The sequence below is a fragment of the Pyxicephalus adspersus genome, chromosome 2 (assembly GCF_032062135.1).
Source record: "Pyxicephalus adspersus chromosome 2, UCB_Pads_2.0, whole genome shotgun sequence".
Classification (NCBI taxonomy): Eukaryota; Metazoa; Chordata; class Amphibia; order Anura; family Pyxicephalidae; genus Pyxicephalus; species Pyxicephalus adspersus.
This window is the reverse complement of record NC_092859.1, coordinates 136,330,534-136,347,353: the sequence shown is the minus strand read 5'-3', so window position 1 is coordinate 136,347,353 and position 16,820 is coordinate 136,330,534. Positions and strand designations below refer to the sequence as shown.

Below are 16,820 nucleotides of genomic sequence, written 5' to 3'. Positions count from 1 at the left end.
ACCTTAGACTACATTAATGACATATGACTATAGCAGGGACATTAGATTGTGAGCTCCTTTGAGGGACAGTTAGTGACACAACTATCAACTTTGTACAGCGCTGCATAATATGATTGCCCTATATAAATACTGTGTATTCATATTAGATTCCCACAGTGCGGTCTGTAGCTACACAGTAGTATATCTAATACATATAATATATATATGTAATAAATTTCCTAACAATACCCCATTAGGGCTCACACACTCTTAACTTTCACTACAAAAACTGGGGAACCTCCCATTATTACAGCAGCAAGACACATATATGACTACCTGGGTGTTATTACATCAGGAAATATGGAAATAGTGACACAATGGCCCATGAATATAAGGACAAGACTGCAACAAAACCATCACCAATATTTTAGTCTTTTCTAAATTCTGTTTATGATTCTAAATTCTGATTTTTTTATGACTTTATTTCTCTCTTCCCTCATGACTCTATGATGAAATATTAAGACAAATATACCCAATGGGGTAACAGATGGCCTTTAAAGCCTTTTATCATGTTATGTAAAAGAATTTGGAGAAGAACAAGAAACATTGGGTCTGATTTAATAATGTTCTCCCAAGACTTGGGTGATCCAAACCTGGAGTGGATCTGGTCCAGGATTAAATACATTTGCCAACTAATTGCAAACGATTTTTCCCAGATTTGCTGGATCACTCAGGTTCACCCATGATAGTCTATCCTTTCCAGTCCTTGAAGGTTTTAATAAATCAGGCCCCTAAGTTCATGCTTGTACAATCCTTTCCTTAAGCAAACAATTTCCGTAAGATTTGTTAATATTGTGAACCTGCATGTTGTGATAGGTGAAGGGGTGCTGCAGGTGCATGTTGACAAAAGGTAGGTGAGGTGGACAAATCTGGTGCTTCTTCACCAAGGAGGATTTGCCATAGGGCCATAGTCCAATGTCGGACTCCTACCAAATTAGGTGCATATAGTTTCCATCAAGGTAACCATTCGCGCTATGGTCATAAATAAGCAGAACTTCCATGTTACCTTTTCCAAATATTGTAATCCAATGCGGTCTTTGCAAACACAAAACCATCAGATCAGAAATGTCAATACTAAATATATTTTATATCACTTTATGATGATACAAGATGAAATTGCTGACTATTCAATAGTGTTTAGGCCACTAGTTTATTGTTCTCTTACATGAATGGAATTGAGGTTGCTGATGTGGACAAACACAGTAAATAGCTTCAAGTGTGTACATTTAATGTGCTTGTTATGTGAACAAGACATGGTTCAGCTGTTTCCTAATTTGTGCCATCTGATAACTAATGTCTAGCAATCTATGGATAGCCTAAGGATATAAACTTAACTGACAGATTTTGTAACTTCTCCATGTCCAGCTGTATAATTTCAGGGTGTAGAAATATCCCAGGGAAAGTAAACATGAATTTGTCGCACTGTGTGCCTTTATCTATACAAAACTGCTTTAATTATGTGCACATTTGTTGTAAGACCTCGGTGAGGGCTTGTTGTGGCTGCAGTTTGTTTTGTCATCTGATATTATTTCAATGGTCTTGACTAAGTTTTTCCTAATATTCTTTACACATACTGTATTTCTACATGGAGAAGGAAAAAAAAAACACACTGATTTGCTACACCCAGACAATGTTTGGTGTCCAGATGTCCAGATGGTGGGAATTTTGATCAGCAAGCTGGATGAGGTAGTGATAAGCAAAAAAGGAAAGCATCCTTGGAATTCATTAGACTTTGATATTCAGAATCTTTTTTTTAAGCTTTTGTTCCTAGTTTCCCAAATAGGTAGGGTAGAGATTCTCCTTCCAGTAGGCCCTGACCCCAAATACACACCCAAATCTACATTGGAATGTTATGTCACAAAGACCTGAATATCTTAGAAAAGCCCAATCAAAGTTCAGACTTTAATAGGAGCTTTGTGGCTAGAATTTAACAACTACTATTCACTATTGACAACCTTTTGACTATTGACATGAGAACAGGAGAATGGGTACAGATTGCAGGATCCTTAAATTAAAGGATGGTATAGACTTTCCCCTAAAGGATTCACAGCTATAGCCATATAACCCACAGGTTAGGTTCAGACCTGCAGTGGGAACAAGCAATCCTGCGTGGCTGCTAGCAGCTGGCACCTTGCCACTCTCACTGCAGCACACGTTCCTAGTGCATCTCTAATGGGGCAGTGGTTTACTGGGATAGTTCCACTTTAATGTGGCATCTGCATTAGCTTTTTAATTGTATAATGTTTTCCTTCTATTTCACCCATATTCCGTTAGTAACACACCAAGGTGACAACACTCACTGACAATTCTGTATCTGTGGATGATTATCTCTCCTCATCTCTATTACAAGGAGAGGATATGTTCTATAGTTAACAGACAGTAGTTGGATGATAACACTGCTTTGGGTTTAAGTTCAATGCACAGGAAGTTACAAGGATGCCATCATGTTGGCAGAATCAACAGGCATTTTCTGTTCAGCAAGAATATACTTAGCCTAAAATATGAAACTAATGCAGCCACCACAACTAAGGAACTGGTATTCTGAGTATGTTGCATTTTTGGATTTGGGTTTAGATATATACTTTAAATCCATACTCATGTTACATTAACCTACTGAAACCTCTACTTTTGCAAGTTATTGTATCCATCTAATCAGTCTAGTTGTTATCTTCTCATTACAGATCTCCCTCCAAGCTTTACTGTGGATTCTGACATTGTTCATCCTGTCCGGGTGGATGAACATGGCTCTTTCCTGACCTTTGATCTAACCCCTCGTAACCTGCAGAAAAGAGGACTTTCTTCCGGCTCGATGCCTACTACTTATTATGAGATCAAATACCAGGGAATAAAGCTGACCTTCAACCTTAGCCAGAACCATCAACTATTGGCTCCTGGCTATGTGAGCGAATGGCGCAGCGGAGGCCTCAAAGAGTCAAGAATTATCAGCCGACCTTCAAGTTCATGCCACATGCAGGGGGAAGTTCAGACGCACCGTCAGCTTGTTGGCAATGCTGCTATTAGTATCTGCAGTGGACTGGTAAGGACTGATCAGTTTACACCTTTTTAACAATTGTAGCCATAAAAACCTTTATACCAGATGTATACTGGCATATGAAATGGAATTATCCAAATTATTATTTTTGTTGAAATATCAGCTTCTTTGGAAAGTAACATTTATAGATTTCCAGTAGATGCCCCATACTTTTAAGTATATTATATATACACAATTTATTATCTAAAGGATGACATAACTAGAGAGCAGGAGTTAACTGATCACTGAAGGTGCATTTATGTGGTATCCATGATGCAACCCAATTCTTCTCTCATCCCTTTAATAAGAAGAGTATTTTCATATATATGTACCAGGCTAACTACGCCCCCCTTTTTAAAAAGATTCTGGCAGATCTCCGAAGCTGCCCCCCCCTTCATAGGACGCACAACACAATCTAAATGAATGTACTACTAAGAGTGCCATACCTCTTTCACGCCCCACCAATACCCGGGGAGTATCCTGATCCCCTTTCAAACTAAAATGTTACAGTTTATATGGGGGTTAACAAAGTAGGATCCAAAAGGCAACTATGTTCACCCAATGCTCACAAAGGGGAATTGGGCATCTCCCTTTTTCAACATTACCATAGAGTGGCACAACTAGCATAACTAATCCTGAGCACTCTACCAGCAACTTGCCTCCAGTGGGTTGCGCAGGAAGCTATGGCTTCCCCCTCAGTGGCAATGGAATCCATGATTTGGATTGCAAAGAAGTCAAGGCCTCCAACTTTAGCATACTCACATTCTGTGTGGGAAGAGCTTTGGATCCCAATCAACAATCCCAAAACCTGCTCACCTCATTCCCCCCTCACGTCTCTCTGAGACAACCCTGAGTTCTCCTCAGTAAAGGATCTTGGCCGATTTAGGTGGTGGATAGAAAAAGTTTTCATGCACATTAGGGATGACATAGATGTACAAACGGTATTCAGTTTCAACCAAATGACCAGAAAGTGGGAGCTCCCGCAGGGGGAATATCTCAGCCATAGATAAATCTGATCCTTTGTGTACTCCAAACTTAGATTGAGTTTTGTCCAGCACAATAGTTCAAGAAATCATTTATAGGTAAAGTTGTCTGCAAAAAAGAAAGAGAATCTGCAGGCGTGCCTGATATTTCTAAATGTTGGCAAACGTAGAATTTCTTTTTCAATCCTAAGCATAGCAAACACAAGAACATTGCTGACCTAAGTGAAATGGAGACAAGGATGCTTCTGTGAATATGTAGTTGAGTGTCTGAGATTTGGGTGTCTCATAGGGGGTTCCAGGTGTGCAGTCTGACATGTCTGAGGGATGTGTAATTCCAGGTGTGCAGGGTCACATTTAGTGTTTGAGGGCTGGTGGAGTTGCCAGGTGTTTCTGGGCCTCACAGGGCTCAGACATCTGCTTTAAAGTCATTAGAGGTAGCGCTTAGTACTCCATCTATGCCTGCAGGCCAGGCACACATTGATTGTCATATAACCCTTTCATTGACCCAGTGGCCAGTAATATATAATCTGACATTAATCCTCTTGCTCTTGTTTTTCCTTTTTTCTGTAAGAGAGGTGTCTTCCAGCTGGAGCATGAAGATTTTATAATCGAGCCATTGACAACAACAGCACCGCCACTTGGGGAAGCAGTACCTCATCGGATCTACAAACGTCATTTACCTGAAGGGCAGCAACCAGGGTACAGGAGCTGCGGTGTGAGGGGTAATGTTTGGGGAGGTCACTTCTTCCACCTAAACCTTTATTATACCTTACCATATGTGTGGGATTCCATGAAGAGTATTCAGGGTCAGTCCTAACAAGACTTAAATGTCTGCAAAATATCCCCTGAGGAAGCCTTATAGGTGAAACACGTTGGGTAATGAGACAAGGTTCTATATTTCTTGTTATGATACACTGTCTAGCATAGAAGGTCTATGTTCAGCACAGACAGCATAGGAGAACTAAGTTAAATTTGGCACTACTAAAATGATTGTTTTTGTATCATTAATACACCGAATCTCTTTTTGCCATAAAAAGCCACTTTATTCTTCCTTTATTTACTTATTTTCTAAATCTGCTAGCCTGGTTTTGGATTTTTTTCATATTATTCATGTAATTATTTAAATTAAACAGTATTTATATAGCGCCAACATATTACGCAGCGCTGTACATTAAATTGGGATACGGTATTGAGAAGGCAGTCAGAACTCTAAGACATCTTTTCTCACAGCAGATTAACTGAGACTGTGTGTTTTTGTAAGTGGTAGGGGTAAAGGTCTATAGAGTTGCAGCTGCTAAAAACGAATTGCTATTAAAAAGATGAGAAATATACAAAAGACATATAAAATCTGTTGCCAGTGATTCATAATTTTAGTGTCCATCTGTGATAAACATTTGGTTTGATTCTAAAATGGTTTTAATACAAAGTTATCAACAATAGCTTTAGGCTAAAATTTATAAATGCCAAATATAAAAGTTCAGCTTTTCTGAGATTACTTTATTCAGGTAATTATTTTGATCTTTGTTTAGGACATGCTGATGTCTCAAAGTGGAATTTGTCTAATTTATGTTCTCATAAGATCTTCCAGCCATAATTCCATAGGGATATTATACTGAAATAACCAGAAAGCTTTCTCATAGAGTATATAGTTTTAAAAAACATTCAGAATCTGGCAGCATTCCATGTTTAAGAACAAAAGGATGTGGCGGTCCCATTTATATTTAAAAGAGCCCTCTCTCTGGAATAACTTACATGGGAAATAGGATGTGGCTACTATAATGTGACTTTCATGTTATTTATACAGCTAAGTGTGGAAAAGCAGAATTAGTGTGGACATAATCTGGGAAATTTGCATGCAGTATTGTTTTAAATCGCAAACTGTTTCCTACAAAAAACAATGCTGGATTGCAAAGTTCAGTTATCTTTAGCATATATATATATATATATATATATATATATATATGTATATGTTATATATAAATATATGTCCTTGCCTGAGCATATATATATATATATATATTTATAAAATTCATGAAAAGTTAAGATCAATGGAAATATTGAATGCCTGCATCCCTCTGGAACATTGTGGTTCTGAAAGGAAGTAAGCCCTGGTGGCTTGGGTAGGTAGAGGAGTCAATCATGCCGAGTGCATTAGCTGGAGGGGCTGTAGTTGCAACCTGTCCTGCAGAAGAAGTTTATAGGTAATGGTGGAGGGCATGTTGGCCTTTTTGCCTTGAGTGCTAAGAACCTTCTTCCCAGTTTCATGGAAGACACCATGGTTCTGCCACATCCAAAAGTGTATTGAATGTGAAGATTCTGTTGGAGTATGTAGCCCTAAGATAAGAATGGAACAATGTGTGCTGGAAATAAGTCCCAGTCTCTGTGAGGTCTCATTCAAATTACCAGCAAGCAACATTAAGCTTACATTACAACTGAGCATTACTAAAGGAAATGCATTTTATTTAAGTAATTACCCATCAATGTCCAAATCTTTCCACTCAGGCTCATCCCTGCCCACAGTGTTACCGTGAACATAGAACACTTACTTTCTTTAGTAAGTGACTGCTGGAAACTGATATCCCACAAGTCAGAACTTGTCACAAACCTTGCATATCATCCTTAAGTTTCATCCTGCTCTTGGTGCAGACTATAGATTTATTTAGTAGCGGTTCCTCTCGAGAGGCAGAATTTGGCAGCAATATAAAGTAATAAAAGGGTTGTTTTTATTATGTAGTGTATACATGGCCTAGTAGTATGCGTAGGGGGTGTCACTATGGTGGATGGATTTACTGGCAAATGCAATAACAGGAAGAGAAAAACATCACAATTTGTATTGCATGACATATTAATTTGATACAATGTTTACAACGATTATCTTTTATGTATATTTAAATACAACGTTTATGTGAAGGGGAAATCCTAACAAGAATGAGTGTAAATACCCTTCTAAACATTCCTAGCACCTCTGGTTTTGGGAAAAGTTTCCCGACTGCAGCAATATAAACATTGAAAGGTGCAAGGAGAATATCAGCCCCACGCCATAAGTAATGGATTACAAGTATATTTATTTAATCACAGTCCGACGATCACAATAGTGACAAGCAAATGTGTTTCGGTGGGTTATAAGGTTTTGCTTTCATCAGGGCTGAGAATGTTGGATTGGTTGGTAATGCATGGAGGAGGGAAGCAGGAGTATGTTAGCTCTGTATTAAACTAGTTCCTTTAGTTAATAAACCCAGATTAGGCAGCTGGTTTTAAGAGTCTCATTCCCAAAAATAGTTCATGCTATTGACCTTTTAATCCCAGAAGTTTAATTTATTAGATGTGTGAAATGATCCCAGTCAGATTCTGACTTTAGTGATAGGTGGGGTGTAAAAGATTTACTCCAATACATGTGTGGTATTATGTGCTGTGCCAACCTAGGCTATTGTTCTGCCCGATTTCCCTGTGGCAGTTTACTAATAACAACAGATCTCAGTAATGACACATTAAGATACAAGGCCCAAATTGTGTCATTTGTCATGCTACGTTCTTTTCTGGTTCAGGTAAGTGGACAGTTAGATCCACATTTGATACCAACATTCACCCAGTGTATAACCTGGAGAAAAGGAAACCAAACTAATATAGGCTAAGGGTAACCAGTAGTAGTAGTATATTTCTTTAATGTATGTTCAATTGATACTCTGATCTAGAAGGATCCTAAATAATTCCATTGAAGAATTATCTGTTAGAAATAATTTAACTCCCTTCCCTCAAATAAGTGTCAAATGTGTAAAAAAGTAGATCTTTGTTCATCGAGTCAATAGCCAGTAGTGAAATCGGCTTTCTTTAAATCCTACCGGGCATAACTTTAGAAAATGGTCTTTCCCTTTTCATTGACACTCATCAATGCATGCATTTATGCGGGTTTTGTACACATGGTTTTGTGAATGTTATTTTAATTGTTGCTTTTATGTTTTTTGCAAACATTATGTGCAATTCACTGCTTCACATAGTGTGCGATACGCAAGGAGATCAGACATTGCATAGGTAACAATGTTGCCACTTATGTGTTGTGTTACAGTGCACTTTTACAACGTCCGGCTGCATGCATTTCTGTCCATTTTGTGCGCTGCCTTATTCACTGTAATGAATGGAGTCAGCATTGCACTGAACAGCCATGCAGTTTACTGTGTGTTGCTGTGCATTGCGGTATAATTCAAAGCAATGCACTTACTCATCATGGGAATGAAGCCTATTATGGAGTTTTCATTGATGCAGATGCACTTAAAATGCACAGACATGTATGGCGAGTCTAGTTAACATAGGTAAACACAAAAAATGATGCATTCTATTTTTTAAAAGGATTTGAACTGCTGTGGTTTTTACACATGGCAATGAATAGATTTTCCACAATACTTTTCATGCTTCTGGGTCCTAAATTAGGCAGTGGGTGCAGATCAAATCCCAAACACACACAGCAGGAGATCTAAATGCATATCAGATTTAACAACACGTTTGGTAACATCTTTTATTTCTCCTTCTGTTAGAGAATCCTGACTCACACAGGAAATTGGAAAGAAGAAGGGAGCGTTGGGAGCAATCACAAAAACAACGCAGAGAACATCCTATATCCCGCCGGTCCATTAGCAAAGAAAAATGGGTGGAAACATTGGTTGTTGCTGATCCCAAAATGGTGGAATATCATGGAACCAACAACGTGGAAAACTATGTGCTAACTGTCATGAATATGGTGAGAATAGGTTACCTTTGCAAAGTAAAGATCCCAGTACAATTCAGTTCTAAATAAGTAAACAATATTTGCCAACAGGCTGGTATTTCTGAGATTTATGTATGTGGAATGTCCTCAGAAAATAGGTGATTATAGGATTGATAAAGTGGATTGGGCAGTGGATTAGATTTGTGGAGCTTTATGGATACAGTATTTTATACCTTTCATTTTTTTGAACAGATGTCTTCTTTTATAGGTTGACTCACATGTTGGGATCTTTTCTTGCAGGTTGCTGGGCTCTTCCATGACGCTAGTATTGGGAATAGGATAAACATTGTTATCGTACGCCTGATCCTGCTAGAGAGTGAGGAGGTAACACCAAGAGGCTCCTATTGACATGCATCAACCACTGGGGCAGTGGAACAAGAGAATAAAGGGAGGTAAACATGAGGGAGTATAGAGTAGTATACAAGTAATGACTCCATAGGGAGGATGGGAAAGAACTGAGAATAATACAGCTGAGATGTGTAAGTCATATAGAAGATTCATAGCTATTCATGGATTGTGAGAAAAGTGCAAGTATTTTGAGAAAAATTTAAAACTTAAGGAAATCTTAAAGGAAGATATAATGATAGTCAGATGTTCTGGCGATAATATGGAGGGTTTTGGTCGTCTTTTAGGAAGAACTGAAGATTACTCACCATGCTGACAACTCTCTGCGCAGCTTCTGCAAATGGCAGAAGAGCATCAATATGAAAAGTGAAGATCACCCTTTACACCATGACGTAGCTGTACTTCTTACCAGGTGAATGAACACAAGCTACAAGTGATTCCCGTGAATGAAAGTGTTTGGAAAGCTTAACTATCTTGGTCCATCATAGCAACTAATTAGATCCCATTTTTACTGTTAAATATAAAATAAGATGTGCACACAAGTGCAATTACTGTCATTGGAAAGGAACTTTCACCAACCTTTCCAATGACAAACGACTGCACGATGCATGAATGAGCGCTGTACATACAGCACCGTTCTGCTCTATGAGAGGGGGGGACGACAGAGCGGCACCCTGCTGCGCTCTCTGTCCCCTTAACTTCCATTACCATCATTACTTGTCCATCGTCCATGGATTCGCCAGGACGGTCGTTCAGACGATGGATGATGAGCACTGTACACACGCCAGATCCTCGTCGGTTATCAGCCCTGAGCAGATTATCAGATGAGAACCATTGAACATGTGTACATACCCTTAGTGTAGGCCGCACAACAAATATTCTTTCTGATATTTCATACATGAAAGTTGAAAAATACAGTAATTCCACCAAATTATCTGCATTATTATGATGGTTTATTGCAACTAATGTGTTTTTCTAGGTCACTAATAATTTAAAGTACAAATCTAGGAACAAAAACTAGTTCAAGTGTATTCCCCAATAGCCACTTAAGAATAAAATTTACTTTGCACTTAATGCCATAGCAAATCAGTTTATTACCTTGTAAAAGTAATGGTTACATAATCATTGTACTGTACATAGCTTGTGCAAAAAGCAGAGATGTGGAAAGGACCCAGCAGGTCATCCCAGTACAAGGTGCCTTGTAGGGAAGATACAGGACCAGTTACTGTACACAAAACGAGAAAGTAGTAGTTAATGGTCTTAAATACAGGAAATTACAGTGTACAATTACTGGTCAGATCTACAAGAAATAAACAAAGCATACTACAATTCAAGTAGTAACACACAGATTTGCTTATCCAGGAGCTCGACTTAAAAAGTTAGCACCCAACAATCCATAAAATATTAACAACTGTGCTGCCACTAACATGTACTAATGTTAAAACAAGTACTTTGTAGTTGGCGAAGGTATTTTTAACGTTTAGTTGGGTATGGTAATTTATACATGGACATGAACATCCAAGGTAGCCTGACCTAATTTTTGTGTTTTTGTTACTGCAGAAGAGACATCTGTGCCTCTATGAATCGCCCATGTGAAACCCTTGGACTTTCTCATGTGTCTGGGATGTGCCAAGCACACCGTAGCTGCAACATTAATGAAGACACCGGTCTGCCTACAGCATTCACTGTCACTCATGAACTAGGACACAGGTAAATAACCTGCAGATATTATTTCAAACTCCTAAAGAGATTGGGGAATATTAATATGATTGCAGTCTATGCGGTTATCAGGAAACAATAGACTCATGGAAGCATGAGTCTCCTTTTTCAAAATATTCTTTCTTCTATCAGGAGAAAGAAGACAAAAATGGGGATTTATTAGGCTTGGTTTACATGGAGGCATGTGGTTGTGGTTATCTTTCATTTGATTGTGGCTGTTCTCATTTATTATGGGTAAGCATTTACCCCTAGGCTTACTAACTAACTAGGGTTAAGGGGATGGGCCAGCTGCCCAATAACCACAGCTGCATGCCTCCACATGAAGCAAGCCTTAAGGATGCAGACACCAATGTCTGTGGAAAAGTATTCACAGACAATGATCAGTAACACAACCTGCTCAGGGTAATAAAGACATGATTTTGAAGCAGCTTCTTTCATTTCAAACATTGATAGATATGTGTTGTATAAAAAAAATGTTTTTTTTTTTTATTGGACAATCTAATAATTATGAACTATTATTACGTTAGAGGAAGCAACCTTGGAATGGCCAACTTTACATTGTCGCTTTACTGCACACAATTGGTGATGAGTTGTGGTAACATTCATTTACACCACATGTTCATTTGAATGTAATGCCCCTTGCACTGCAGTGCACTGCAGTGGTGTGAGTGACCCCAATGGGTTTTATATATTAAAATGCAAAGAGCAATGACATACTGTGACCCAGAACAACCAAAAACATTTGACTTTATTACATGAAAGTAAGTGGAAAAAGAAAACTAATGGATTATTAGACATTAATGGGCAGCATGGTGGCTCAGAGGTTAGCAGTGGGTCCCAGGTTTGAATCTTGGCCAGGACACTATCTGCATGATGTTTGCATGTTCTCCTTGTGTAAGTGTGGGTTTCCTCCCACATTCCAAAAACATTCACTTAGGTTAATTGGCTTCCACCCAAAATTGATATTAGAATGTACTAAAGACATATAAATATGGTAGGGACAGATTGTGAACCCCTTTGAGGGACAGTTAGTGACATGACTATGGACTTTGGAAAGCCCTGTGTAATGTCAGCACTATATAAATACTGTGTAATAATAATTGCTCTACTGTTATTAAAGATGTAACTTTAGAAATGCTAGTTTTATACTATCTGGTAGTACAGAAATGTGTATTTGTGTTTGAAGATTTATAATCTAATATATATTGCATAGGCTTGTCAGACTAACCTGTGTTTTCTTGTGAGCTAGTTTCGGTGTTCAGCATGATGGCAATGGAAATGATTGCGAGCCGAGGGGAAAGAGACCTCATATTATGTCACCACAGCTTCTGTATGACACTTCTCCTCTGACCTGGTCCCGATGCAGCAGAGACTACATCACACGCTTCTTAGAGTAAGTTCCAGAGATTGGTATGATGGGACAATTCGCATTACCTGTTCCTGAGCATTGCTGTAAAGCATGTCACATTATTCATTATTGTGCATTATGATAACACATACCTTAACACCATTGTAACTCCACCAGACCAAATGGCAAAGATGTGTTTGGGCCCATAATGGTTGAGCCTCACTACATAACATGCAGTTTGACACACCATCACCCCCCATGTACTTACCATCCACATAATGGTAATCTCTCTAATCTGTTGCAGCACACAATCAAAAAGAAACACGAAGAGCCTGAAATCATATTGTTATATGCTTGCTGCTGATATCTATCAGCTTTCAATTACTGTTTAGTTTTACTTGTCTATTCTTTATATTTTTTAAAATAAAGCTGCTAGGCCTCGATTTAAATAAATTTGAATAAAGTACACAAAATTAACATCAAAATCATGGAATATTCATGATAGAGGAAGAAGACAAATTGCTGATTATTTTACTTTCTTTGTCTGAGATAGTTTCGTAATGATTTTTTTTTGCTCCTCCCTGTACATAACATATTTGTTGCTTATTTAAATATGGTAACTATTTCATTTATTTATTAAAATCCAACGACCCAGGTGGGACTTGAACCCACAATCCCCAGCTCCGGAGGCTGATGCCTTATCCATTAGGCCACTGGGCCAACTTTAATTGTTCATGTAAAGAATGTACCCTTAACCTGCCCCTCCTTCTCACCTTTATTCAACACTTCGGCAGGAAATGAACAAGCTGGAGGCCCTTTTATACTACTGGGTCTGCAGGAAAGGTAAAACAAAAAAAGGTAAACAAAAACTCCTGAGTACAACATAGAGTGTGATGTCATTGCAGATAAGGGTAGTGTCATCACATTAGATCCCTCAATGCCACCTTTTCATATATAAATTGTGAATTCCTGCATACTATTACCCTTTCATGTTCAGGCTTTACTTGTTCCTATATTTGACCACTGTTAAAAGAAGTTTAGACTTTGATTTATTTTTTTCTTAGATACATAGGACAAAGTAATCAACTTAATAGGAAAAATGTTTTAAAATGTAAAATCATTTTCTGTATAGGCTCAGCTTTGCGGTGCTACACATTGGTTTACCAAGTCTCCTTCCTACAATGCAAGTCTGAGCTGCCCATCATCAGAGCCCTTGGTAATGAGCTGGGCTTCTGGGTATAAGGTAGCACGTGGTTGAAACATGTAAAAGTTGTTGGGCTGGAGTGTAATAATCTAGTCTCTAGGCTTTTAACACTGTCACCTGAGGGGCCTATGTTGTGATCCCGTGTCTCAACTCCGACGCAAGTCTACAACTCCAATTAGACAGTCTGGGATAGTGAGGCAAGGAAACGGTAAGGAAATATTGCTCAGTAAATATAAAAGCCTGGGGAGCTGGATTTCATACTGGACTCTGTGACTCTGTAGGACAGACTTGTGATGTAGTAATGTTTGGAACCACAGAGTGCAGTGGGGCCCAGCAATCCATCACACCCAAAAGCAGCGGAACAATAGCCATAGCAGAGCCTGGGGTAAAACAGGCCATTAAAATTAAAACAAGCTAGTATTTTTACAGTAAAGAAGGACAAAAGTCAAAGCCTACGTACACACATGCAATAATTATCGATGAGACGAACGATTAACAACCATTCAGACGATAATCATTAACAAAGTAAGTGCCCGTCTGGTCGACGACGGCGAACGAAGGATGTCGCTGAAAACAAACGACGTTCAGTCGTTCAGGGATCGTGCATGGTTCTGTGATACACTTTCTCTGGTGCACGTCACTTTCTGCATCGTTCAAATGATCATATCTAGTGTGTGTACATTATTAGTGGATTATATTTAAAAGATCGTATCATTACAGCATGTACAGAATTGCGCACAATACGATCGTTCAAAATAATCATTAATAATCGTTTATCAGTCATTAATCATTCATTTTCAAATGATAATTATTGCATGTGTGTACTTAGCCTTAGTCACTGATCCCCCGCGGAAGCATTTGCTTAGCTGGATCAATCGCCAGACACAACCGCTTGTTTCCTAATAGGGGGGACACAGTGAGATGCCTCCTCTTTGTCTTCCTCCCATACCTCTTTAGAGAACAGAACAATGCTATCTGTACATCGCTTGTTTGTCCTACTGTGTGTGTACGTAACTGTAGCCAGGGAGTCCCATTGGAACAGGGGTGTCAAACTCAAATACACAATGGGCAAAAATTAAAAATTTGGACAAAGTTGCGGGCCAACCTTGATATTTATTGAAAAAATATCTACAATTGAGGAAGGTCGCTAATGAATGCCAACAGAAGAGGGGGGCGCTTGTGGGTCCTGATTGACGCGCCAGCAGAGCATTCTGAGATTTGTAGTTTTAGCGGTGCATGCAGTGGGCCAGCTCTAGTAGACATTTGGTATTTTCTTGCAGGCCAAATATAACTACAATGCTGGACAGATTTGGCCTGCGGGCCTGAGTTTGACACCCCTGCATTGGAATTTGCAATGGGAATCATGATTTATAATTACACCCCTGCCTAGATGTAAAGCAAAAGTTTCTTCATCATGATTTTCCTCTAAAGACAGCAAGGTTTTCTGCTGCATACAATGCAAAGTAAATATTAGTGCTTGATGAAGTTTGGCATTTACTGATCAAGTCATAAATCACTATATAACAAGAATATTTAAATGAACAGATAAAAATGTTCTATCAAAACCTCACTGAAAGTACTCAATGCTTTCTCTTAATTCCATGAGCCCTTACATACTACAGTACTACAACTTCTATGTGTCTTTCTGTGTGAAGGTCACCTAACAATTAATTCTGCACTGCTTGATTGGCTTCACCCGTCAATCCTAATGTACATATTGCACTGACTTTGTCAGGTGGTTTGCTACATAGGTGACATTGCACCTCTGTGTGTCTAATAATTAACTTAAAAAAACTGGTCACCATTGTAAAGGTGGAATTCACCAGTCATCAGTCTGTGTATATTATTCCACATATCTATTTATGGTTTTGGATTAAAATTATACCTATATTGTACAATATATTTATGCCGTCATTGTGCCTACAGTGTTAAAGTGTCAAAATAATCTACATTCCGTATGACGTTATATAGAGTTCTAATAATATCTTCCTTATAAAACTAACTTGACAACAATGAGATCTAGTTTCTTCACAGGTTAATGTGGACCCTCCGTGTCACCCATGGGTAGTATGAGCTCTTCTGATAAGTGGAGTCTAAAGAGTGCTAGGCTATACATAGAGCCCTGAGTTTTGCTGAATGACATTTAATAAATGATCCATTTATGGTGTGGCAGTCAGATGCTTTTGGGAACCTAAATACTACTGAAATTTTTGTTGCAATTGTTTTCTTCTCAGACCGGCCAGTGCCATGGGTATCAATAGTGCACCTAGAAGGTAGAAAATGTCCCAAAGGATGTCATTTTCACTACACATTGGAATTACAAAACCTAAAAACATGAATGAGTGCTTACGGTTTTGAGTTAATCCATTTCTGCTAATCACCATCCTTAAAGGACTAATATACTGAAACAATGCACACATATGCACATATATTTACATAAGGTGCATTTTCCATCGATTAGTTTGTAGTAGAAAATAATGGTTTGATTCAAAGCTGTTTTTCCCCAATCAGACTGAGAGCAATCTATTTTGCAAAGAAATGCTAATCAATTTTAAATCCAGGTTAGGGTCTAACATATTCATGAAGTTTCATTGATAGAGCTAGAGACCATAAACAAAAAAGAAAATGTAAGTGAACACAACTTATGTACATAGGATCTGCTCTAGCAGTCTGCAAATTGCTGCTGTTAGAAATGTATGAATATTGAGCTTTAACCTAAATACTATGAATTAGAAAATTTAGACAGGAAAAGTCAATGTTCTGCTCTAGATAGTATGTCAGCATTCCTATAAAGTTACAGTTCCCAGCTGTAAATAAAATCTAATTTGGCTAATCTTCTATCTTTGTCAGCTAAAAATCTTCTAATTTTATTGTGTTTTATTTTTCCAAATGTAAATCACTGGTAAGCAGCCTACGCACCCCTGAAACCCAACAGGACACTCGCCGCCTGCGCTCTCTCTGACTCCCCCCTTACTTACTTCCTCTTAAGTTTCCAAACACAAACAAAGAGCATCAGCCACTTCCTGCCACATCATGGTTAGAGATAACTGAGAATAAATGTGCTTATGTGCTTATTTATGAACTATTACTGTAACAGATAATCATGTAGTTGTATCCTTCATGCAAAATCTAAAATGCTAAAGGTATAGACAATAAAACACTTGGAAAGAAAGTGCTAGATGTGGCCGGATGTCCATCACCCAGAAAGTGAGGCAGACTGCTTATACCAGCTTTACATGCACACTAGGACAGTCCTAGAGTGTGCAGTAAAATCAAAATTGGAATTTTTAGTGTAGGAGACGTGCTTGTACAACTGTTTAGGACTGAATGTAAAGATGTTCAGCTTTAAATATAAGAATTCTGGAGCTTCACCCACTTTTTTACACAGCAGC

General features: G+C 38.4%; 1 protein-coding gene and 1 non-coding gene across 2 annotated transcripts in view; one reads left to right on the top strand and one right to left on the bottom strand.

Annotated features, from left to right (window-relative positions):
- Positions 1-16,820, top strand: part of ADAMTS7 (ADAM metallopeptidase with thrombospondin type 1 motif 7) — a gene marked incomplete in the record, with an annotated part of 78,049 nt that overhangs the window by 19,551 nt on the left and 41,678 nt on the right. The window contains 7 exon segments of the mRNA XM_072399120.1: positions 2,721-3,076; positions 4,625-4,775; positions 8,583-8,785; positions 9,053-9,136; positions 9,445-9,569; positions 10,718-10,867; positions 12,126-12,269. Coding sequence (XP_072255221.1) covers positions 2,721-3,076; positions 4,625-4,775; positions 8,583-8,785; positions 9,053-9,136; positions 9,445-9,569; positions 10,718-10,867; positions 12,126-12,269 — 1,213 coding nt within the window.
- TRNAR-CCG (transfer RNA arginine (anticodon CCG)) lies at positions 12,872-12,944 on the bottom strand. The gene has a single exon. It is a non-coding gene; the product is annotated as a tRNA-Arg (tRNA).